Below are 24319 nucleotides of genomic sequence, written 5' to 3' on the forward strand. Positions count from 1 at the left end.
GGAACTTATACCTCTTGGGTAATTTTCAGGGTGCGGATAGACTATCGAACGGAGGTGGAAGGACTGTGTAACTCCTCGTACTGTATGTACCTCCTACTGTACAAGTAGAAGGCTCCGGCGTGCAGGGAGTCTGGTCAGTACTGAATGTGTTTGCTGGCACAGTAGCTACCTGAGCGATCTTTTATCGACGTCGTGAGAGAAGCTGCGCTGACAGTAGTCGCATAGCTTACTAGATGCGTACGGAATTCTGACTGATTTCGTTTGCACCCTCGGATCAGGCACATGCACCCAATGAGCCCACGCACCGCTATTTTCTCAGTAGGGCGTCGGGCCCATGTCCGCTATGTGCAAGGGTGGGGCATACACCGAGAATCATATTCTGACGCTACGCAGTACTGTACATACCGCACGCATGATTTCGCCATCGCAGTCGGGGGAGCAGAGCAGAACAGAAGCAGGCGGAGGGTTGCAATATGTTGAGGGAGGTGACATTCCATGCGACAGCATTGACAACGGGCGACTGGAGAGAAGACGGTCTCCAGAGGGGTGAGGATTGAGAGAACTGAGGAGGGGAGGGGACGGAGGACGGGGGCCGGGGGCCGGGGGGGGGGTGGGGGAGGGGGATGGCCTTCCCTGTTGCTCTACCTCCTACCTCCGTAGTTGTACCTCCTACTTGCCTACTCCTAGGAGCTAGGAGGTAGGAGGTACCTCCTAATAGGTACCTATCTATTGCCTGCCGGCCTGCACCTGCGACCATGCCCTGCGTCGTTGCTGCCTCATGGAAATGACGCACTTTCCCGGGCGAGTGCCGAGCAGGACGGGAGCAGAAGCAGTCTCTGTCCCTGTCACCCTGTGGAGTGTGGACCTTTGCGACATCCCTGTCCAAAGACAAAAAGGCGTGGGCTTTCACACGCGGACACGGACGCGGACGCGCCTTTCTTTTCACACGCGGAGTTCGCGATTTGTTCGTTCCAAGCAACTTCCAACCCAACGGCCGGAGGACAGCTCTGGACCACCCCCCTTGCTGAAGGAACCTGCCCTGCCCTGCCCTGCCCTGCCCTGCCCTGCCCTGTCCTACCCTGTCATACCCTGCGACCTGCTGGCCCTGCTTTGACCTTCCCTTCGCGTGGCTGTCGCTGCGAGACTCTAAAAGAAGGCGAGCTCGCCTTGAGAGACTGACTGCCCTTTCCCTTCGTTCTCTCTTTTGCTGTTTCCTTCCGTGCGTGAAGTGAGGTGAGGTGAGGTGCCTGCCCTGCCCTGCCATTCCCTCCTGTCGTTCTTCAATTGCTGGGGCAAGGCAACTGCCTCACTGTGCCCCGCAGAGTAGCAGCAGGCCAGGCTAGTATTTCGCGGCAGGACGGCAGGAACACCACAGCAGCGACGCAGGGCAGGCAAGGCAGGTGCGACTGGGCTGAACTAATTCGAGCAGCTCGGGACGGGCCCGTGGCAAATCACAGCGGCACAGCTCTCGACACAATCCTCGCGTATTCTCCCTCCAGACCCTCCTAGTCGACGGAAACTACCTTAGGTCCCTTATTCCCTACCTACCGCCCGCTACTACTGTACGTTTGGACCCTGGCCCGCGCCGCTGTTGGCTAAGCTTGCGTTTGCCGACCTGACCTCGAGCAAGCAAGTGCAAGCCAGCCAGCCAACAAGCCAAGCTCACACGCTTCTGGTGGTGTTGTTGTTGTTGTTGTTGTTGTTGTTTCTGTTTCTGTTGCTGTTGATACCAACAGGGCTTCCTGACTACGGAAGTCTGAACTTACCTTACCCTATTCCACCTACCTGTACCTGATGCACGCGAGCCTGGGTGACTACGAGCCCAACCACCACCACCACCACTACTACCACTGCACCCGCTTTCCGTCATTCTCTCCACACCCGCCTGCCTTCCTTCACCGTCGCCACAGCTGTGCGCACATATCGTATCTACCACATCAACACCAATAGAAGCAGCAGCAGCAGTAGCAGTAGCGGCAGCAGCAGCCGCGGCGGCAAAGATGGACACCACGTTCATCTCCATTCATGGCACGTGCCCTCCCTGGGAAACCAATCCACCCTCTTCTCGCCACGCTCCCTCCACCAGCTAACCCTTCACCTCAGACCTCACCGACAATGCGACCATCCTCTACTCGTCCGACTCGGTCGTCGACGTCCTGGGCTACACTCCCGACGAGATTGTCAATCACTCCGCATGGGATCTGTTCCCGGAGGAGGAGCTTGCGGCCGCACGCAAATTCCACCGCAGGCGTGTCAATACTGACAAAGCAGCGGTGCTGGCCTACGTGAGAATTCGGAACCGCGAGGGCAATTGGGTGGGCTGTGAGGTGTGTATGACGGTCGTATACGATGTCATCGTGGTGTGCACCAGTGTCTATCGCAAAGGCCTCAAATCAGAGAGTAAGCTCAGCCTCTGCGATGCCGTGTGGAAAATGATGCTCTCGCTGACCTTGGAACAGAGCGCGCATTAGAGGCGCCCGCCGTGCGCCGCATCTTTTCTTCTTCTCCCAAGGATCCCAGGTATCACATGCTCTCGCACCTGTCTACCAAGTTCTCGCAGCCCGTGAAGCAGCAACAGCATGAGCCACGTGCTGCCCTGTTCCTGAATCGATTCACAAGAACCCTGACTATCATGTACGCAACGAGTGGCCTGAACGAAGTGATTGGAATCCCTGCAGAGACGATGCGTGGTCGCAGCTTCTACTACTGCATTGCCGAGAACTGCCTTCAGGACGCAGTCAAGTGCTTAGAGACCGCCAAAGGCAACGATTCCATAGCGTACCTGCGCTTTTGGTTCCGAGATCCACGCATTGACGACCAGCCTACGGATGACGAAAGCAGCGATGAGGACATGACTACTGACACTAGCGAGGATGGTGGGGTAGTACTGGCCGGTGGCGAATCTACTGTCGCTCACGGCATTGCTATGGACATGGACAGCGATGAGTCCCACAAAGATTCAAGACATTCTTCTGGCGATAGCACACAAACCACAGAAGCTCACGAGACCACCTTCGGTCACGCACGTCGAGCAGAGTCATCTACATCGTCACTAGGACATTCGCCAACAGGAGACGTGACCTCGCCGCCTCCGCAAGTGCCAGAGCCAATCGAGCTGGAGGCCGTCATTTCCTGTACATCGGATGGTCTCGTCGTGTGTCTACGCAAGGCTCGACCCATGATTCCGCAGCCTAACCAGCGGCCATTACAGCCTCACCAGAACGGTCTCTTTGCGGCACCATGGGGCCACCAGCCAATCCTGCCACCAGTGGAGGCCAGAGCAGGGCATGATTATGGCGATAGATATGCGCCAGCTGCTGGTCCACAAGGAGCACGTCGCGATGATCCCGTAGTACCAGCCGGTCCGGAGCACATGGACTTTATGACAGCGATCCGTGAGCAAGCTGTTTTCGCTTGGGCTCTGACTGGTATCAACGGCATGCTGGCAGACTACGGACATGGAACACCGACGGGCGAGTCTCTCCCTCAGGACGGTCTGCCCGTGTGGGCGAGCGACCCCAAGAGCAAGCTTCGAGAAGACACCATGGACAGTGCCTACAGCAGTGGTGCTGGTCGACCCAGCCACGTCTTTGGCGATCCCGGTTTGGACCGAAACAGCACGAATGGATCGCGCTTGGGCAGTGGCTCCAATACATCTTCAAGTGGCAACACACCCTTCCAGCCGCCGCCACCACAATAGGTGGTCGGCTCTGTTTTCGGCAGCGCGCCCACCGGTGTTTTACTGGCTGGCCTTTTCGGCATGTTACTCGACACCTTTGCTTTCGTCGTCGGGCCATGGCGCGACTGTTTTACAAGATACCCCCCGATGTGGGTTGATGATAGTTGCTCGGCATTTCAGCGTGTATGAATTGAACGGCCGACCACAGTGTGCGAAAGCGGCGCGAAAGACTACGGCCGGGGCGGAATTTCTAGCGTTCCTTTCGTGTTATGTGTGCGCAGGTGATGGCGATCTCTCCTCCTATCGTGAGACGACCTCTTAATATCAAGAGGCGAATAGTGGCAAGTACGAACTAAACTTTCGCTTCGAGCTCTCTCTCTCTCTATCTCTCTACTTGCTACCTGATGATTTCTCCTTGTGGTTCTGTTCCTGATCACTGTCACTTGCATGCTCTGTCGTCGGTACTACACTGTTGCTACTATTTGCACTCGTCGCGATTCTCGTCTTCTTCTCCTCCTCCTTGACCCTCCTCGCCTCCCTCCACCCAGGACCCCACTTCTCCAAGACGAGCAAAATCGGACTCAACCCGGCCACGACACCGGCATGAAAGGTAAAACACCAGCCTCTGCCCATGGCCTCGATCATGTACAAAATGACGGCCGTCGACCCGGCTCCCATTAAACACCGAACCAAATTATTCGCCGCCGTCGCCGTTGCCGGGCTCGCAGGATATAAATCTACCAATAAAACACTCATGGCGTTGAATGCCGAAGTGTATGTGAAACCGATGATGAAGGTGAGAATTAGAGGTGCTGATAAATTGACCGAGGAGTTGGAGGGATGGATATGCATGATCCAGCCGTATATGAGGATAGTGATTGTTCCCAATAACACCATGGGAAACGCGATTTGAATTCTTGCTCTTTCGAGAGGAAAAGTTCGAAGGTCGTTGGGTTTTCCTGGGATGATGGGATATTGGATCTGAGAGGCTATACGGCGGAAATTGTAATCGAGGAGTTTTCCGCTGATGGTCGGCGCCAGGAAGGATCCGAGGCCCATGGGGATGAAACTGAGGCCGATTTGGAGAGAGGTGAAAGTGTAGGTTGTTGAGAGGAGGGAGGGGAAGGAGGACATGATGTCGTATTGGGCGCTGTAGATGATGCTGTTGTAGAAGAGGAGGAGGCCGACGTCTTTTTGGAAGATGAGTTTGAGGCAGTTGAGGGGGTTGGGGAGGCGGAGGTTGGGGTTTTTTCTTTTCGGGGGTGGTGGGAGGGATGATTGCTGTTGTTGTTGTTGTCGACGGACTTGAATGTAGTTTACAAGGGACATATTCCAGCCTTGAGGCGGTATTGACCCGTTACCGACCACGTTTCGACCAGTCTCGGGGAAAGTGAGGACAAATGGGACGAGGAATGTGCCTGCGAGAATCACCAAGAACCAAAACATCCAGCGCCAGGAGAGGAATTGTGTAAACAAGCCGCCGAGTACGGGTGCGATTGCGGGCGCAATCATGGGTCCTGATGTCGCCCAGCCCATCCACATGCCTCGTTCCGCGCTCGTGGCGATGTCGGCGACTACTCCTGAGCCCAGTGCAATCGTGCTCGCTGAACCGGTCGACTGCAGACATCGGAGGACCAGGAGAGCTGCGAACGTGTTGCAGCTGGCGATTCCAATGCATGCACCAATGTAGATGGTGAAGCCAATGATGTACGCGGGTCTTCTACCAGCCATGTCTGCGAGATCTCCGAATATAGTAGGCGAGAGACTTGTGAATAGTTAGTTCCAGCCCCGACAAGTTTGAATGGGGAGGCCATATGACGAACCCTTGAAAGATCATATACGAAGTCAAAGTCAAGTTCATGACGCTCTCCGTCGTGCCAAAATCTTCGGCGAGCGTGTTCAGAGCGGGAAAGTAGATATTCGCGCTCAGAGGAGAGAAGAAACCGGCGAGGGACACCATGAATACGATGAAGCGCTTTTGTGAAGGAGTAAATATCGACCATTGTGGAGCTGTGCTTGCGGGTCGAAGAGATTCGAGGTCGGCAGCGGGTACATCTTCATCTTGCTGTCTGTTGTCATGATGGGCCAACCTGATGGTATCGAAGGATGACCGCGTCGACGTCTGTTCTTCTACGGATGTGTCCTTGTGGTCTTGGGCTATCTCCGGTGGTCCTCCAGCCGGATTCTCCTCCGATTTCTCGACATCTGGGAGTACGCCTATGAATGCAGTCATATGCACGCCAAGCACCAGCGTGTGAGAAGAGAGAGAGAGAGAGAGAGAGAGAGAGAGAGAGAGAGAGATGGAGAGAGTACACAAGTAGTACTACAAAGAACGGATGTCAAGCAGACTAAGGTAGAGAGGGCAATAGAATTCAAGCAGATGTGGCTTTACCTCTTGTTGAATATAAGTGAAATTAAAAAACCAAGGCGGTAACGAGCAGATCTCCTCACTCCCGTCGACGTAGGAGGTATGTATCATCGGCCATCATGTACATGTAGGCCACATGCCTCGACTGGTGCCGCCTATCCGATGTGCTGGACTCTAAGTCCGAAAACCGTGCCGCTATCGCAGAAGCTGGCAGGAAAGATAGGCACACACACATAGCTGTGTTGCCTCGGAAAAGCAATATGGAGACTTGATGCATCGGGATATTGAATTGATAGGTCAGGTAATGTACATGTACGTTTAATTCTCCTTTGGGCGAATCGACGTGAGAATATAAGGTACAGGGTTGCGCGCCAAGCAGAGCCATCTAGGTATCTTCTAAGTCAGGTATGTAAGTTCTATCCTGGTTTCTTGTTTGTGATGTCAAGCTGGCTTCAACGACATCTACTACATGCCCACACTTCGACAGTGCTGATACCCGGAGGTTCACGCATTCAACAGCACATATGGACCCCCAACAATGACAGACATCACCGCAGACTTCAATGTCTACCTGAAGGACAAGGGCGCCGAACCAGTCCTTCCTACACCCTATGATCTGCAGCACATCGAGACTTTCCTGCAAGAGGCATACAGTATAGTAAGCTCCTTCGCACATACAAGCCGCCCATCATCGATGACCTGGTCTGACGCCGCATCCTCCAGTACGCGCGAGTGACAGATTTATATCGCGAGCTCTGTTCCATCCGCCCGGCATACCTCTCGGCAGCACAACCCTCACGGCGTCGACATGTTGGCGATAACACCGATCGAGCACGGCCGTTGACAGATACGGAACGAGACGCCATAGATGCGCAGTCGAAACAGCTGCTGCGACAGCTTAATGGCGCCATCACGGGACTGAAGCAGGCCGAAGATGTGCGGAACCAGACGTACGAGTCTGTCGCGTTGTCGAAGCGTGCACAGGGTGGCTTGATGGGCCTGGGGAGATGGGCGGCAGGAGGTGCACAAACGGCAAAATCGCCGCAAGAGGAGCTCGAGGAGGCAGCTCGGGAGACGATCAAGACGGTGCGAGAGAACATCATTTCCTACCTGCAGCAGAAATTGGGCGAGGCCATGAGAGTGCAAAGTGAAATGATGGACATACGCTTGACAAGGGAAGTGGAGAAGTCCAAGTCCATTCTGGCAAAGTCGGCTGGAAATGGCCACTTAGCACACAGCTTCGACCATGCACAGGAGCCCACGTCCGCAGAATATGGCGTCTCGAAGCGGCAACGATATTCTGCAGACCTCCAGGATGCCACGACAGGAACAACTACGCGGCAGGAGCTCACCCAGGAGCAACTTCAGCTCTTTGCCGAGGAGAATTCGGAGCTGCTCAGGCACTACGAGGACCAACTGGACCAAGTCCGAACTGCGGAGAAGAGCATTCTCGAGATCAGTGAGCTACACAGCACTTTGCATGCAAACCTGACTCAGCAGAGCGAGAACATTAGCCAGCTGGTGCAGGACTCTTATCTGACCACCGAAAACCTGGGCAAGGGTAATAAGGAGCTCAAGCGTGCGAGTGAAAGAAAGAGCACTGCACAGGCGGTATTCTGGTCCACTTGCGGCTTCTGTGCATTCCTGGTCGTCTGGGACCTCATATTCTAGACGCGCACTATTCTGCGCCATGAATGAGAACATGGGCGCCAAAGTCATGACTTGCTCATGCTCTCAACGTCCATGCAACAAATCCAGGACAAGGAAATACCTCCGAGCATTAAACGGAATATGCTATATCCCAATTCACGTTGCCAATACCTACTCAGAGCCAGGCTTGCGCATGAACAGATAATGTGAGATTGAATCACTCCCATCTACCAGAAATCTGGCAGTGCCGGCGCATCTGACCCCGGTAATTCGGGAAAATATAGCTCTCACGCCCTACCTAGTCGATGTCGCCCACCTCCACAAGTCAATCTATATTCGGCCCACTTGTGCTTCTGGTTGGTGATGTTGTAATGTCTGACTGCGATTAGTCTGAGCTATGAGGTCAGGTAGGTAGGTACATGTAGTCGCCGAGCCTTCAGGAGATTCCCTGGTGGCATGATTCAAAATCTTTTTCCAGGACTTCCCTTGCCCTGATTCACTACCTACCTACACGGCCCTCTCTGCTGACCACCAAAAAAAGTCAGATCAGCTACTGCATAGTCCTGCTTAGCCATGATTGCAACAACTCCAATCCTAATGACTTTGAACTTCTTCTGCACTGGAGCAGACATAGGTACGTAAAGTATGTATGTACTGAGTACCTTACCCAAGGTACATCCATGTAGTGGCCAAAGGAAAGGCGCTCGCTCTAGGATCAAACTAATCAATTAATTAATTAATCAATGAAGCAAGCAAGCAAGCAGGGTGAGAGCTCGATTTTGCGGCAGCTCGGCTGTAAAGAAGAAGAAGAAAAAAATGTTTGCGTCAGTTGTATGTAGGTAGGTATTCAACTCCCTAGTTGTCCGGAAATCAAGAAGAAAAAAAAAACGATATAAGTTTGTGTGACTGTGTTAATCAAGTGATGATGATGACAACAATGAGAAGGGATCCTTGGTTTCTATTCATTGCGATTTATTTCGTTACTAAGACATGGCTGGCTGTGTGATGAGGTCCTGAGAAAGGCCCGCGAGTACTCAGGTGCTGTACTCCGTCCCTCCGTGCCTGCCAAATCTTTCATTCCCTCGTGGGCTCCTCAGTCCTTCCATCTTACACAGAAGGCAAGGAAGGAGGGGGAGGGGGGATATCACAGCTCCTCCTTCTATGAAGAAGACTCACGCACCACCGCATCGAGCGACTTGGCAAAGTACTCGACATTGTTGGTATTGAGGCCTGCCATGGAAATCCTTCCATTTTTCGTCATGTAAATGTGGTACTTCTCGCGCAGCTTGGCGACTTGCTGCTCGTTCAGTCCGGTAAAACTGAACATGCCAATCTGTTCGGTGACGTGGTGCCATGTCCCTGGTGTCTGGTACTCTTCGAGGCGAGAGCGCACCGCCTGGCGCATGTCCTTGATGCGGCCGGACATGGTGCGGAGATCTTCCTCCCATTGCGCAAAGAGCTTGTCGTCGTTGAGAACGAGCGAGGCAATGCGTGCGCCATATGCGGGGGGATTGGAGATTTCGGAACGTTGAAGGATTGCTAGTTGGGATCCGACACGCTGTGTGGTTTCTACTGCACTGGAGCCGGGAGAGGTGACGAAATGGAAGCAGCCTGCACGCTCGCCGTAGAGGCCAAAGTTCTTGGCGTATGACTGGGCAACGACGAGTTCAAAGCCTTGTTCGACGAAGTAGTTGATCGCCCAGCCGTCTTTCTCGAGGGAACCAGAAGCGAAGCCTTGGTATGCAGTGTCAAAGAATGGGAAGTGCTTTTTCGCCTTCATGACCTCTGCAATCTCCTTCCACTGTGTCTCCGTGGGGTCGACTCCAGTGGGGTTGTGCGCACATGCGTGGAGCAGAATGACACTGCCTTCGGGGGCCTCCTTCAATGACCCGATCATGCCCTCAAAATCGAGCCCCTTGGTCTGCTTGCTGAAATATGGGTACTGCTTTACCGGTAGGCCAACATTGCCAAAGATCTGGTTGTGGTTTGCCCATGTGGGATTGCTCAGGTATACAGCCTTGGCCGCAGCGTTTGATGGATTGTAGAACTTGGCCAAGAAGAGAGCGCCGAGATGCACAGCTCCCGTACCGGAGATGGTTTGCAACGAAATGACACGCTTTTCGGCGATGGCTGGCGACTTCTTGCCAAGGACTAGCTTCTGGGAGGCGGAGGTGAAGTCTGGAAGACCAGCAATGGGTAGGTATTCGTGGTTGAGGTCTGGATCATTGCGGAGGAGCTCATCTGCCTGGAGAAAATTGTTAGCGCTGAATTATTGCCTTGTTGAAGCCTGCCTCCCTCGCTCCAGCCGGACAAATGGAGCCCCTCTCAGCTTCAGGACTGATGCGCCACCGCTGGCTGCTTTCTGCTTCCATATTTTCCATCTTGTGTACTGCAAGGTACTCTTCCCACTCCGGCCTCCTTCCCCCCATGGCCTTCACCTCATTGCCCATCGACTTGCCTGCTTGACAACGGGCAAAACCCACGGTTTAGCGTTGTTATCTCTGTATGCTCCTATGCCCAGATCCACCTTGTTCGGGTCGGTGTCTTTGCGATACGCGGCCATTAACCCAAAGAGCGGGTCTTCAGGCGCGAGAGGCACGACATCCTGCGAGAAGGCCGAAGCGACGCCATTCGAGCCCATGGTGGTGAGTTGTGCTTGGAGTTGCTCAAGTCGATGTTGGGGAGTGGAAGCTATAGCTGATGACATTGCGGAGACGCCTATTTGTGGAGTACTGTAGTAGTTCTAACCGGTCTGAAACCAGGGTCCTCCTTCCTTCGGCGGCTAGAGTCGGGCGCCGTGGCGTGTGGAGGTGCAGGTGGAGAGATCAGGTCAGGTACATGTACACAGCAGGCTGCAGAATAGGCAAAACAGATACAGAAACAGAGCAGAGTGCAACACGACAAGAAATAATATATCGAAAAAGAGGCACGCGAACCACACCGACTGTGCGTGGCTTGATCGCATGTGATGATATCAAGACATTTTTGCGGTACATTTTACCGCGGCCAGAATACAAAAAAGACGCGCCGTTCAGGGCCCGACTACTGAGCCGAGGCATTTATACTGCTTATTCACACATGTACCTAGGAGACAACTTGACCGCATCATAGTCGCGACTTGCTCATGGTGTACTTCACTCGCTGGTGCAATAGATGAGGCGAGGTGGTTGCTCGTGTGTGTGCATGTGCTGTGGGGAGTAGATATGAGGCTTTCAGTGTCAACAACGGCATACCTTCTGTTCTATGTAAGGGTGTACTTCTGGATTCTTTCCGACCGCAATGCAATCTCAAGCTCGACTTACCAGATCGTCAAAACCCACAATGCGTAGCTGCGACCTCTTTCCAAAGCTCCTCTTCTCCACCAATGTGAGTGAGCTAAGAAATGCCAGAGGGTATAATGCTTGCTTGATCGAACCCGGCCCAAGTTGCTTGGCATCTGTCGCTCCAAACGCCCCAGATTTATTTCCCCTAATGGTCGTTATGATTTACATCTCCTCTTGTAAGGCCTTGACTTTGTCGAATAGCTCAAGAGCGTTCACAGCTTTGACCTAGCAAGCAGTATTAGTAGGAGCATTGAGATTATGTGTGCAGCAACTCACCTTGAGCTGTAGAAGTTGCAATTCCTTCTTGTCGTCAATTGTTCCCATGAAGTACACGTAGCTCCCGGTCGGTCTGCTGCCGTCTGGCTGCCCGAATTTGATCTGTGGCAGAACCGGGGTGTTCAACAACACTCGATGCGAACCGTCGGCTCGCATGAGCAAGCGTGCTGTAGTCTTGGTATCGTCATCATCATGAAGAGGCCGTTGAACGTTCAGTCGAAGGATCCCCACGCCACGTTCGCGCCATTCCTTCTTACCATCTTCGCCAGGCGCAAAGTTGTATAGCTTCGCGCGACAGGTCATCTCTGTCATTTCGCCTTCCTCGCCAGTCTCGATGTCTTGAGCATAGAAGCGCTCGTCTTGTTTGTCAGAATCCTGAGAAAGTGGACTCTTGAACCCGGCTCCGTCGTCTTCCTCGTCTCCCCCATCCTCAGCATCCTCCAAGTTTGCCGCTGCGCCGAAAGGCTTTGCGAGCTTTGAGCTACTGGCAGCAGGAGCAGGCTTGCCGCTTGCGAAGCTTGACAGACCACCGCTGCCCAAGCTGCCAAAGCCAGTACCACCAAGACCGCCTCCAAAGCCACCACTACTGACTCCTCCGAGGCTGGCGAACCCAGAAGCACCAGAACCAAAAGCAGAACCGCTCTGAGCAGTAGCGAAAGATGACTGCTGACCTAGAGCACCACCAAACGCGCTACCAGACGTCTCGGGCGCTGCCTTGTTTGTAGATGCCAAGGGACTCTTGGTCCCACTACCAAAACCACCACCGAGTCCAGGACCGCCGGTGGTATTGCCAAGGGCGCCAAAACCAGAAGACGATGAGCCTGCGAGAGCGCCAAATTTGGACGAAGCGAAGGCACTGGAAGACGTCTCGGCAGAAGGGGGCTTACTTCCAGCAAGAGCGCCGAAAGGTGATGAGGAAGAAGAATTCGCAAACCCACCACCCGGCTGGATCTTGCCCGCAAGGCCTTGCGAAGCATCCGTCTTTGACTCGGCTGTCGATGCGTTGGACTTATCTATCAGCGCGCTGGATGTTGTCAGACCACTGCTTTCCGCAACCGTGGCCTCAGGGTCTGCAGACGTGGAGTGTAGTCGGCTCCTCTTAGTCTTTGGACTAGCCACAGCCTCCGCTGCTGATTCCTTGTCAGTCCCAAGATCTGGCGTAGTCGAGCGCGGACTGTTCAACCCGTCATTCGACCTTGCACCATTTCCTTCTGTCTCATCACCGCTTCTTGACCGCTCGCCAGAAGTTTTGCGTTGGCCATTGTTTAGTGCATACTCCTCAGCCGTGCTGTCTCGTGATCTCTTCCGGTTATGCAGCTTCGAGGGCGCGGATGCTGCTGGCTCGGACTGTTCAGGCTCCACCTCTTCAAAGCTTCGCTTCCGCTGTATCCTGCCTCGCTGCCCGCTGCTCTCGTAGATAGCCTCGGCATCTGCGGCGCTCGTTGGGGCAGGCGCATCTTCGATATCGTCGTCTGTCCGCTTGGCGTTCGGATCCTGGATGTTGGCCTTTTTCAGCTGCTCTCGCGCTGATTTCTCTCCACCCTCAGTGTCCGAAAGGACCACATTGTCCCTCTCCACGACCATGATGATTGCAGGCGTGGTTTTACTTCTAGCAGATCCGCGAAGTCGTGGTCCAAGGCTCCTTCACAAGGCGCTGCTTTTCTCTCGTAATCGTTTCTCGATCCCAACTGAACGTGCAGCAGAGATGGCAATAAACGCGAGGTGTAGGTGAATCTAGGGATCGAGATCGGGAGCGTTCGTTGTCCAGGAGTACAAGAAGCGGCTAGGCGCCTCCGACGCTGTGGACGTGGCAGGCGGCAGTCGTCTCGTGGCTTCTTATCGCGTTTTCCGACCGACTCGAGTTTTCGCGAGAGAGAGAAGGGTTGAGTGTAGGAGGCAGAGAGTATTGTTTCCTGGTGAGCAAGCAATGCCTCGTTCAGCTAAACCTTCCAGAAGGCACAGCAAGACTGAGGTATTTTAGCGATTCGGATATGCTGTGTTGTAGTGGTTTGCAGAGTGAATACGAACTGGACGAGGTACCACTGCGTTACCTCAGTACCTTCCTACCGTATGAAGGCAAGTCTCGCAAGGGTGGGTCAAGCTGCAGGGAGGGGTCTTGAATATTTGACTCATCTAATTGATGCACCATCAGGTACCTCCTACCTAGGTACATTACCTAAGACGAGAGCAACAATGTTCGTAAAAACGAGACAGATGCACTTTAGAGTTGATCCTCGTCACTCGATGAGGCAAGGCCTGGAACTGATTGTATCATATGGTGGTATTCATATCTCATGCTATCATAATATTGGTGTAGGTCTCACTGCACAGCAGCTCACCTTGCCTGAGGTGCCTTACTTTAACCATTCCCGCAAATCAACCCAAAAAAAGCATGTCTCGACCATCTAGATCGACATGAACAACTTGAGCAACTCTGGGAAATTTGGCGTTCCCAGACCAGTCACTGGGTCCCAACCCTTCGAGACAGCGAATCCATTAGTATTACAGCCCGGGTTGGATCCCACAGTGATGTCGTGCAACGCCGATGGGTTCTTGTACAGGGTGGGGTTGACATATCCCACAGTCGGCTTGCCAGCCTTCAAACGCTCATCGTTGATACGTGTTAGCAATGCAGCCCAGACTGGGCAAGAAGCGGAAGTGCCACCAATAAGAGTTGGTGCTCCGCCCGTGAAGACGACTATGTTGTCACCGACAGCGCTAACATCGGGATAGCCACGCCCGCTGGCGTTGTAAAGACCATTACCATAAGTCGATCCAGTGTAGAATGGGTATTGAGTGCCCGCAGTCTGGAAGTAGGTGTTCACGGCTGCGTCCTGGTATGAAGGCCTTGGGTAAATGTTGCTAAAGCCGCCTCCGCTGGGGAACCTCGTCACAGCGGTCTCGACATCCTTGTGAGGATCACCAGTCAACAGAGTTGCGCCGACCGAGAGAATGTACGGGCAGGTGGCGGGGAAGTCTGGGTTGAAGACCTTTTGATTGATGCAGCCATTGTCGCCAGTGACGGGGCGACCGGAGACACCAGAATCGCCTGAAGCAACCACAGTTGTTACACCCTGCATACCGAGCTTCATGATCTCGGCACATTGACGCTGTTGGTAGCTTGCGGGTAGGTCTGGCTCTTGACCACCATAGCTGATCGAGATCACGTTGGTTGGCTTGTAGACACCGCACTGCTTTGGCTGCTTGTAAGAACCAGCCGCGTTGCTTGGATCGGGGTACACTGGGTCGAGGTCTGGCTGCTCGATGTCTCCAGTAGTGCAGTACGATCCATCGATGGCGTCGAAGAAGTTGTTCAAGAATCCGGCATAAGTATAGTTGGACTCGTAGACTGGATCGTCGGTCTGGAAGAGGATGGAGTTCTGAGGCCAGATGATAGGGTAGCTGATCTCGAAGTCAAGGTCAGACTCTGGTCCGGCGCTTGTGACTGGGTTAGGCGCGACAGCTCCATCGACGGCCTTGAGCACTGGGTGAGTGCCTATTGGAATGCGCTGCTGCAGGGTCAAGAAGAACAAATTCAGGTCCTCTTGAGCATAGACGTCTCCAAGGTCTTCAAAGATACCAAGCTCGTTGCCTGGGACCGCGCTTGTTGTTTGTTTGGTGAAGTTGTACATGGCCTCGATACATGGTGGTGTGATAGCAACATCGCAAAGGCTAAGCAGAGGGGCTGCCAGAATTGCATCGAGTGCCATTGGCAATGGGGCAAGGATGGGAGGCAGAGTGCCTTTCCCCTTTCCCCAACCGAAGCCGCGCTTCTCGATATCAGACTTGGGGGTGTCTCGTGTGTTCATAAGCTTGATACCAGGAGTGATATAGTCGATGTGTCTCTTGACATCCTGGTGAACGTGGTACTCATCACAGCCGATCGTGGATTTGCCAGTGGCTTCATGCTCGTAAAAGTGATATCTCGATTGGAACAATGCCTCGGCTTCCGCGACACTGGCATCGAACTGAATCCATTGCTTATTTGCAGATTGAGAGATGCGCTCTGGATGAAGACCAGCTTCGTGCAGCCAGCTCTTCACAGAGTCGACAGCATGGCTGGCTGGGGCGAAAAGCTCGTGAACTTCTTCCGCGGTGTAGTACTTGCCGTACTTGGGTGATTCTGGATCAGAGCTACGAACATCCATTAGCATTCCTCCATTGTGCTATTCAGAAGCACCTTCGTGCATGTTATCTGGACTTACACCTCCATCAGCCAGTCATGGCCCTTGTGTAGGTTCTCCTGCACCAGTCCGATGCGGATTGGCATTCTGACATCAGGTCTCAAGCGCTCCCCTTTGACCCAGTTCTCCGAAACCGCACGCTTCTCGTGAAGAACATGTCGCTGAACATTAGCCGGAGCAGCAGCTGCTGCACCCAGTAGAGCCGCCACTACGGCATATGATGTGAAATGCATGTTGGGGAGTAGACAGAGGAATTCCTGCCGATACACCACGGCGACGACCTACTCTTTTCTTATATTCTCACTTCTTCAACAGCTCCTCGGTCCAGTATTGACCTCCGGTGCTATTACTCTTACCAAATGTAGAAATGTATCTGCGTGACGTGCGTGGGATAATCCTAATCAAGCAGGTCGAGGTGGCAGCACTGAAGTTACACTTCAGCTAAGCTAAAAGGCTTGCATTGATCGTCTCTGGCAAAAGCTTTGTCAGGCTTGATTCCCGGGTCGCTTGCCGTCTCGACGATGGCACTGTTGCAATGTGGCATTGTGGCGACTGGAACCACGATTTAAAGCTGCAAATAATTAAGCTTGATACAACGTCACTGGCGCCGCCACTTGGCTATCCCATCTCCGCTTGTTATATGCCATGATCTGCTGGAAGATAGGAGGGAGTAAGAGGTAAGGTAGGTAGGTGTATGCGGGAAGGTAACAAGAATGACCGCTCGGCTGCTGTAAATTGTAATAACCAATAACGATGAGGGAGGAGAGTGAACAGACCGAGCGGATGTGAATGTGAAGATCTGCACTTCTGCCGTCGGCGTAACCTCGCCAAGGGTCTGGTCAGTGCTTCGATCCTACCTTATTTTAGCTCTACCTCCTACCTTTGTGGAGAAACATGCCGCCACGGATAGTCTCCCTCCTGATATTTGATGCAAGCACGCAACAACCGCCGTCCCTCCGTCAGTATCTGTATTATCGACACAAACACCATTCAGTGAACCGGAATCCCTCAAGCATCACAGGCAATTGCCCAGCGCGGAAGGCTGTTGTGAGGGCGGAGCATGCTGGCTACCTGTACACAGCACATAGGTACTCACAGGAAGCACCTCGGGATATTTCCAGCATCGGCCACAAGAGCTAGAAAAACGCCACGGTCAGCTGGCAGCCGGTAGATCTGAGGGGAAGACGAAAAATCTTGACTCAAGAAAAAGGCGTCGCTGATGTTGGAAAGTGCCATTGGTACGGTGGCGGCACACTACCATACCTACAGTCATGCTGAAGTGATGCCGTCGTTGCTAGAAGAGAGGTTAAATAAAACAGGGCATACATACAGCTGCGCTGGCAGCAGGATTATTGGGCGAAAAGCCTAACACGCTATACATACATTTCCTCTTTGTGTCATTACATTCCGTAGACCGCCTCTCCTGCGCAAAAGGCTCTGTCTGTATCCTACTTGATTAAAGTGCAACCAGCGCAATGTTTCTAAAATCCTGAGCAACAGGCTATATCTATTTCGAGAGAATCAGCGCTGAAGGACAATGGGCTAGGGTACGTGAATCGATTGAAAAACAAAAGGAAAATAAATAAAGAGAAAATAAATCAAGGTGAAGTAGAAGAGGGAAGAGCTCTCTTCCCTCGTTTTCTAGATCGTACTGGGCACTTGGAAACAATACATGGACTACTTATGGACTTGGACTCGGAAACTGATGAGGACGACTAAGGTAGGTACCTAGGTCTATGTCTTACCTAGGTACCTAATCTTCCTTGCGAAAGCTGCGGAATATATCCAAACTTTTGAAGACACGGCCCAGAACTGCGGGAGAGGTGGTGATCGTGGTAATTCATCAGCGGACGTGAGAAACATCTCAATCGCTCTGCGTAAGGTAGCTTGGTAACACAGCTCCCACTCTGTCTAATACGTCCTCGCTACAGGCGGAATAGTCTCAATCTCTGTCTTGTCCAAAGTATCCATCACAACCCCTCGATACCCAATCCGAGTTTCCTCGCCAACATCCTTCTGCCAACTCAAAGTATGCTTCATCCACTTTTCATCATTCCGACTCGGAAAATCCTCTCTTGCATGACTACCCCGACTCTCCTCCCTCGCCGCCGCCGACTTCGCAGTCTGAGCCGCACAAGTCAAGAGATTTTTTAATTCCAGAGTTTCAATCAAATCCGAATTCCAGATCATACTCTTGTCCTTGACTGCCAACCTCGTATTGAAATCGTTCTGCACCTTCTCCAACCGTTCATTCCCGATCTCCAAGGCTTCTTTGGTTCGAAATACGGAAATATCCGCTTGCATAATTTTCTGCATATCCGTTCGAATCTGCGCAGATAGAACATCTCCATCGGCAGAAAGGATTTTGTTCATGGACTCGACGTGATCGAGGCCAATGTTTTCAGGTACTTTGTTATGTCGGGCTCCCTTGTCGTTGTTCGAGGCGATGTCGAGGGCGCAGGCCCTTCCAAATACGACAATGTCTAGGAGGGAATTTGCTCCGAGACGGTTGGCACCGTGAACAGATACGCAAGCTGATTCGCCTGCGGCGTAGAGGCCTTTGACGATGGATTCCTGGCCAGTGGTAGGGGAAATGTTGAGGACTTGACCTTTCCAGTTGGTGGGTATGCCGCCCATGCAGTAGTGGACTGTAGGGAGGACGGGGATTGGTTCTTTTGTGACGTCTACACCAGAGAAGACGGAGGCGGTTTCTGCGATTCCAGGTAAACGTTCGAGGATGAGTTCCTTGGGGAGATGGCTGAGTTGGAGGTAGACATGGTCTTTATCGGGGCCTACGCCACGACCTTCACGGATTTCCATGTTCATAGAGCGGGACACGACGTCGCGGGATGCGAGGTCTTTGGCTGTGGGTGCGTAGCGTTCCATGAAGCGTTCGCCTTCGCTGTTGAGGAGGTAGCCGCCTTCGCCACGAGAGCCTTCTGTGATGAGGACGCCGGCGCCGTAGATGCCTGTAGGGTGGAATTGGATAAACTCGAAGTCTTGATTAGGGAGACCAGCTCGTGCTGCCATTGCCTGCGAGTCGATTTTGTCAGCTTTGAGATCCCATCGCGAGGTGTCAGAGAAAAGGTGTGGCAACTTGCATTTCCATCTCCGGTTGAAGTGTGCGCACTCGTAGCCGAAAAGTAGGTCCTCCCATATCCGCCCGTGGCTAGCACAGTATTCCTCGCAAAGATTCGATGTAACGTCCCATCTTCCATAGACATGCATAGAATCCCCACACATTCCCCATCAACCATTAACAAATCGATCGCAAAATACTCAATGAAAAAATTTGTATCATGTTTCACACTTTGTCCATACAAAGTATGCAACATAGCATGCCCAGTACGATCCGCTGCACTGCAACATCTCACCCCCTGTCCACCTTTCCCATATTTCAAACTCTGCCCCCCGAGAGCCCGTTGGTAAATTCTCCCATCGGCGGTCCTCGAGAACGCCATACCATAATTCTCCAACTCATACACTGCCTTGGGCGCCTCTCTACACATGTAATGTATAGCATCTTGATCGCCTAACCAGTCCGAGCCTTTGACTGTATCATACATATGCCATCGCCAATCATCTTCGGTCATATTTCCCAGCGCGGCGTTGATCCCTCCTTGCGCTGCAACGGTGTGAGAACGTGTCGGGAACAATTTTGTGATACAGGCGGTTTCAAGACCGGATTCTGCCAAGCCGACTGCTGCTCTGAGACCTGCTCCCCCGGCTCCCACCACTATTGCGTCGTAGTGGTGGTCGATGATGGGCTGCTGGGAGGGATTGATGTAGGAGCCCGAGGCGGTCGTTGCTCGACGGCGTTGAGATTGGCTGAGGAGGGTTCTTCTTTGTTGCGAGAGCATGGGAGATGTTGGTTGTCTCCGCCATGCTGTGTTGGCTTGTCGGAAGGGGGTGGTTCGGAGTTTCGAGGCTGCGTCGAAGAGGCTTCGAGAGATTGTGTGGGCCATTATCGTGGCCTCTCTTGCACGCCCTTCCGAGATTGTTCCCCGCGTGCTTTCCTACTCTTCTCCCAGACTGGTGCTGGCGGCCAATTCGCCTGGAAGATCACGCTCAACGGCAGCAATACGGGGTGAAGAGAGGGTGGGTGGAATATGAGGAGATATGAGATGGCAGTGGTCATGGGGCAAGAGAAGGACGGGAGAAAGTAATAAATAATCCAAGAGAGAAGCACTCACATCTTCGATGCGGTACTCTCGTCTTCCTGGCATCTCTCATATTCGGCAGCGGTAAAGCTGTCATGCACACATGCTTGTTGACATGAGGGAGTCGAGCTTATACCCGGGGAGAGATGGAGATGGAGAGGCATGCTTTGACAATCCCGCCTCCGCCATTGGCTTCCCCACACTCTCACACACGGCATGCCTTCTGAACAGTCCTTATTCCCGGGTACCCGTTTGCATTGTATTCGATTGAGGTACATCATGGCTTGTCTCAAAACTGGAAGCAGACCTATCTACATGTACTTATTAAGGTAATGTACCTACTGGCATTCATCATGTCGAACGGAGGGACGCGCGGTGATCAGTTTGGGTCACAACAAAGTAATGCCCTCTGTGCATGGGTGTCTCCCGGCAGGACGGTGTCCTACTAGAAATACATGTACTAGCACGCCTCAGGCATTCACGGCAAAACACGCACATTCAAGCCGCAAGAGCCGCATGGCGAGGAACACAGTAGGAGGTACACGTATGTAATAGGTTCCTACTCCAGCACTCAGCAGTATCTCCTACTAGAATGAAAGGTTCATCCTACCGTAGCGTAGGTTTGCATCTCAAACCGTCGGATTAGGCATCCTCAGCCTCAGGCAAGGCCCTGCTTGCATTACGAAAGACAAAGACAAGAACATTGAACCTGCTGATGTCAGATGGTGGAACTACCTACCTCCCTACCTAGGTAGAATCTCTGGAGAGGGCTGGAGGGTTAGAGGGCTACAGGAGCTGGAGGGGCGCTCGTGGACCCATCCCAACTACATATCTCCGTACCTCCTATTAAAGAGAGGCCAGAAGGTAGGCCGCGTAAACCGTACAGTCACACAGTAGGAGGTACAGGTAGGAGTAGGAGGTAGAGTAGTACGGAGGTAGTGAGCGCACTGATCCTCCACATGACGAAGCTCTTGGCCGGCCTGTCTCACAGCTGTCACAGGCTCACAGCAGCGGCCTACTCGCAGGCATGCACCTAACTATAACTCTACTACCACTGAACCTTGCAACTGGAACCTGACCTGGACCAGGAGACGTAGAGTCAGCGAGTCGGAGTGCCTGATGTGGAAGCCCACCTTCCTGTCGCACATGCATCGCCGCCATTGACACCTGCGACCTGCTTCCATCGCCCCTCCCCCCACCCTCCAGCTGAGCGCATCCCGCCGACAGACAGACAGACCGACAAACAGAGAGCAGACGGCTGGTCGGAGGCGGAGAGATACAGGAGCCGCCGTTGTGATGCGTCGGCTGCAAAGTCCAGCTTACCTTTGGCGATGAGCAGCACCACCACCAATGCCACTACTGCCCGCTCCACCTCCCAGCCCTCCTCGAGCACCTTGCGACCGCGCACTGCGAGACTGATCTCCGGACTCGATGAGGACGATGCCGCAACCCAGGAACCAGCATATAATCCCAACTCCCTCTTCGGCAGCCGACCAGCGTCCCCCATACCCGCCGCGCATCCTCAGCGACTGAGCCCCTATGCGAGCAAGTACGATAGCCTGAGTCGTACCTCGAAACCGGCGACGAGTGCAGGACAAAGTAGCAGGGCGGACACAGGCTCGCCGTCACTGGCCGGATTATGGGGAAGCTCATGGACTGCTCTACAAGGCATCGCGCAGGATTTCTTAGGCAGTGATTTGGCAGAGCAGGAAGATAGAGTCTCACACCGAGTGCGGCGACCGCACGGGAGACTGCACACCTCGAAGCCCAGTGTCAGTGCTCCACCTCCAGAATGGGGTCCTTCCTCGACATCGCACCCTCGATCCGGCGGCATCGGCGGAGGTACGACGGAGGAGCAGACCGCAGCTCTCCGTGCTCAGAAGCGTCAGGCGATGCTGACCGGGCAGGATGCCAGCTACGCAGACACTCTGGGCAAGTTCAAGAGACGATTGTCAGATGACCGAACTGCTGCCTCTGCGCCGCCTGGCGAGGGAGATGACAGGGATGCATTGGCATACATACATCATGTCCAGAAAAGTGACACGCTAGCGGGCATTACCATCAGGTACAACATCTCGGCAAACATGCTGCGCAAGGCCAATCGAATGTGGCCGAATGACAGCGTCCAGATGCGCAAGACCTTGTTCCTGCCTGTAGATGCATGTGGAGTAAAGGGGAAACCTGCAACTGCCTCTGAGCTGGACTTAATGGGCTCTGAAAGTGAAGCTCTATCGACCTTGCATGCCGAGGAGGTGCCAACGCCTACCGCAGCAAACCAGACGTCGGACGGGCTCAGTTATAACAGCTTCAACCACGGTAGGGATCGCACGAATTCTGCTTCGACACATACCAGTGCCTCTGCAGTAAGTGCAAGTGCGAACGGCGGAGCGGAGTGGCAGCATGACTCCTGGGTGCTGTTGCCGAATAGCACCGCACCAGTTCAAATCGCACGGCTACCGCGAAGAATGCTGGGATATTTCCCTCTGGCGAGACGGAAGAGCAATTCTTACTCAGATCTCGACACGCCGTCCACATCTCTGGATCTGCCTCGCTCGAGCGCAGCAGATGCTCTGAACCCACCAGGATCCCCGCGAAACCAGCTTGCGGCGCAAAGGCCGCGTCGGAAACTCAGCAACGCCAATAATGGCTACTTTCCTTCCTATCTCACCGGACCTGGCGGCGTTGGCACAATGGATAGAAACGTACGTTGTCCAGGGCCCGCACAGGATAGTTTGAACAAGATGTGGGCAAAGCACCTACCTGATGTTGCTCCACCTCGCAACCAGAACGCATTGTACCAGCCGAGCCTTCCTTTCTACGCCGATGAATCCACCCCTCTCGGCTCTGGTGCTGTCACTCCAGCCTATCCTCACGGGGGCGGCAGTAGTAGTTCTGGTGGGCTACATTTGCAGGATATCGGTGGATCAATCGAATCTTGGGTACGAAGGCTGGCCAGCAAATCCGTCATCCCTCCTGGAGGGCGTTCGCCGGATGCGCGGGCGGCAGCTGGCACGCCTGGAAGAGGCGCTGGAGGGATTGGTGATTTGATTGAAATGACTAATGAGTTTGAACTTGGGGGTGACGATGAGGACGAGGAGGAGGGTCGAGGTCGTCAAGGAAGTGTAGATCATGAGCAACTGAGCAGACATGGCACGACTGCTACGAGCTACTTTGATAGCATGGCCGGTGGTGGCGCTGTCAGTAGAGAACGAAGGGGGGCGGGAAAGAGTGGGAAGACAGAGTAGGTAGTGAAGCTCTCATATATCCTGCAATAGAAGAAGAGTACCTTAGGTAATGGGATCAATTCTGGATGTTTGTTGGTCACATGAAAGTGCTTGCTGCGGAGTACTTACGAGCATGAGCGGCTACATGTACTTTACTTCTTAGTGCTTCGTCGTCTTATACATGTACCTTAGGTACTAGGAGGTAGGTAATTCTCCTTGCCTTGCCTTACCTTACCTGGTAGCGCACATAGGTAGTCAACTGTCTGACCTTGACCCCGTGATACCTAGATACAGGTACAGGAGGTCGCTCATGCCGCTCACAGCTGCCGGCAGCCGCTGGCTGGCTGGCTACATACTAACATACCACTGATTCAATTAGCTCTCAATCTACACCGTAACTGAGATTTCTATATCTATCTATAGGTAAGGTACGGTAGGTGTTCTATCGTTTTTTTTTATCTCTATCTATAGTATCAAACAAACTGTTCGTTCGTTTGTTTATTTGTTTGTTTGTTTTCTTCCCGTATTTCAGCATTTTGACCCTTGGTTGTGCTGTTGTGTTTACAGGTACCGAATCTGTCAGTCTTGTCTATTACCTTTAGTTACCTGTTAGTCCGGTGCCTACTCTACTTCCTACTTCCTACCTTGCTACTACTACACAGTCCTTCCACAGCCGTTCGATAGTCCATCCGCACACCCCTGTCCAGCGTATAGGAGGACGTGTTTTTTGATTCTTACCGGGGTCAAAATCGTGAAATACCTTTATTTCGCCGCTTGCAAGGTGCAATAACTCCACTTTCTTGATCCTCGCCAGGTATTCTGCACCTAAAACGCGGGAACTTATACCTCTTGGGTAATTTTCAAGGTGCGGATAGACTATCGAACGGCTGTGGAAGGACTGTGTACTACTGCTTCTACGGAGGTACTGCTGCTACTACTTCGCGAACCTAATAGCTAAAAGCTAATAAGCTCAGGTCAAGTTTGAAGATAGTATGTCTCTCGACGTCCCTCCCTGCTTGAGGTAGGTACAGGTGGGTAGGTACCAGGTATGTATCATCATCACAAATACCTACAGGTACACGGTATACCCGCCACTCGCGCGAGAGAGGTTATATATGACTCGGAGATGAGATGTTGATGTACCTCCAGGAGATATCATTGGAAAAGTTGGCTTGGAAGTTTATTGTGTTGTATGTTTCCTATCAGGGTAGGAATCAGCGCAAAAGCTTCAGAGGTACATGTGCCTCCTCTCCTACTGTAGGAGGTGCTGTGGGAGGTGCTGTAGGAGGTAGAAGGTACCAATGTTCCTGACCTTGTCAAAAACAAAAAAAGACCCCTCTTGTGTTTTTGATTGGGTGTCGTGAGCTGGAAGTTAGGCTTTTCTTCACGGCTGACTCTTGTTGGTACATGTGGGTACCTCCTACTTGCACTTGTGTGTGTCTGCGTGCGGTACGA

At 53.0% G+C, this 24319-nt stretch overlaps 8 protein-coding genes across 8 annotated transcripts; 3 read left to right on the plus strand and 5 right to left on the minus strand.

Moving 5' to 3' along the window:
• Nucleotides 1–1738: 1738 nt before the first annotated feature.
• On the plus strand, nucleotides 1739–4032 carry SEPMUDRAFT_85075 (uncharacterized protein). Its single transcript, XM_016910377.1, has 3 exons — nucleotides 1739–2028; nucleotides 2104–2400; nucleotides 2460–4032. Exons 1-3 carry the CDS (start codon nucleotides 2001–2003, stop codon nucleotides 3698–3700), a joined length of 1566 nt encoding a protein of 521 aa, XP_016761966.1. The 5' UTR covers nucleotides 1739–2000; the 3' UTR covers nucleotides 3701–4032.
• SEPMUDRAFT_65156 (MFS general substrate transporter) lies at nucleotides 4032–5980 on the minus strand. The gene is made up of 2 exons (XM_016909708.1): nucleotides 5503–5980; nucleotides 4032–5444 (listed from the first exon to the last, which is right to left on the minus strand). Exons 1-2 carry the CDS (start codon nucleotides 5910–5912, stop codon nucleotides 4070–4072), a joined length of 1785 nt encoding a protein of 594 aa, XP_016761967.1. The 5' UTR covers nucleotides 5913–5980; the 3' UTR covers nucleotides 4032–4069.
• A 525-nt stretch (nucleotides 5981–6505) lies between these two features.
• Nucleotides 6506–10567, minus strand: SEPMUDRAFT_125513 (PLP-dependent transferase). The gene is made up of 4 exons (XM_016901993.1): nucleotides 10156–10567; nucleotides 8239–9942; nucleotides 6771–8107; nucleotides 6506–6705 (listed from the first exon to the last, which is right to left on the minus strand). Exons 1-2 carry the CDS (start codon nucleotides 10402–10404, stop codon nucleotides 8857–8859), a joined length of 1335 nt encoding a protein of 444 aa, XP_016761968.1. The 5' UTR covers nucleotides 10405–10567; the 3' UTR covers nucleotides 6506–6705; nucleotides 6771–8107; nucleotides 8239–8856.
• On the plus strand, nucleotides 6586–7718 carry SEPMUDRAFT_42428 (syntaxin; the record flags this gene model as incomplete). Its single annotated transcript, XM_016908869.1, has 3 exons — nucleotides 6586–6705; nucleotides 6771–7325; nucleotides 7395–7718. 3 exons carry the CDS (start codon nucleotides 6586–6588, stop codon nucleotides 7716–7718), a joined length of 999 nt encoding a protein of 332 aa, XP_016761969.1.
• A 351-nt stretch (nucleotides 10568–10918) lies between the features above and the next one.
• Nucleotides 10919–13275, minus strand: SEPMUDRAFT_163448 (uncharacterized protein). The gene is made up of 2 exons (XM_016908056.1): nucleotides 11297–13275; nucleotides 10919–11245 (listed from the first exon to the last, which is right to left on the minus strand). The coding sequence occupies exons 1-2, from the start codon at nucleotides 12878–12880 to the stop codon at nucleotides 11183–11185; spliced, it is 1647 nt and encodes a 548-aa protein (XP_016761970.1). The 5' UTR covers nucleotides 12881–13275; the 3' UTR covers nucleotides 10919–11182.
• Nucleotides 13276–13573: 298 nt separating this feature from the next.
• On the minus strand, nucleotides 13574–15771 carry SEPMUDRAFT_149002 (alkaline serine protease AorO). Its single transcript, XM_016905277.1, has 2 exons — nucleotides 15502–15771; nucleotides 13574–15430 (listed from the first exon to the last, which is right to left on the minus strand). Exons 1-2 carry the CDS (start codon nucleotides 15711–15713, stop codon nucleotides 13702–13704), a joined length of 1941 nt encoding a protein of 646 aa, XP_016761971.1. The 5' UTR covers nucleotides 15714–15771; the 3' UTR covers nucleotides 13574–13701.
• A 1541-nt stretch (nucleotides 15772–17312) lies between these two features.
• On the minus strand, nucleotides 17313–19770 carry SEPMUDRAFT_125516 (succinate dehydrogenase). The gene is made up of 2 exons (XM_016901994.1): nucleotides 18582–19770; nucleotides 17313–18513 (listed from the first exon to the last, which is right to left on the minus strand). The coding sequence occupies exons 1-2, from the start codon at nucleotides 19443–19445 to the stop codon at nucleotides 17392–17394; spliced, it is 1986 nt and encodes a 661-aa protein (XP_016761972.1). The 5' UTR covers nucleotides 19446–19770; the 3' UTR covers nucleotides 17313–17391.
• A 905-nt stretch (nucleotides 19771–20675) lies between these two features.
• On the plus strand, nucleotides 20676–22936 carry SEPMUDRAFT_156035 (carbohydrate-binding module family 50 protein). Its single transcript, XM_016907652.1, has one exon. The coding sequence runs from the start codon at nucleotides 20972–20974 to the stop codon at nucleotides 22883–22885; it is 1914 nt and encodes a 637-aa protein (XP_016761973.1). The 5' UTR covers nucleotides 20676–20971; the 3' UTR covers nucleotides 22886–22936.
• The last annotated feature ends 1383 nt before the right edge of the window (nucleotides 22937–24319 follow it).

Source organism: Sphaerulina musiva (genome assembly GCF_000320565.1).
Source record: "Sphaerulina musiva SO2202 unplaced genomic scaffold SEPMUscaffold_4, whole genome shotgun sequence".
In the NCBI taxonomy this organism is placed as follows: domain Eukaryota; kingdom Fungi; phylum Ascomycota; class Dothideomycetes; order Mycosphaerellales; family Mycosphaerellaceae; genus Sphaerulina; species Sphaerulina musiva.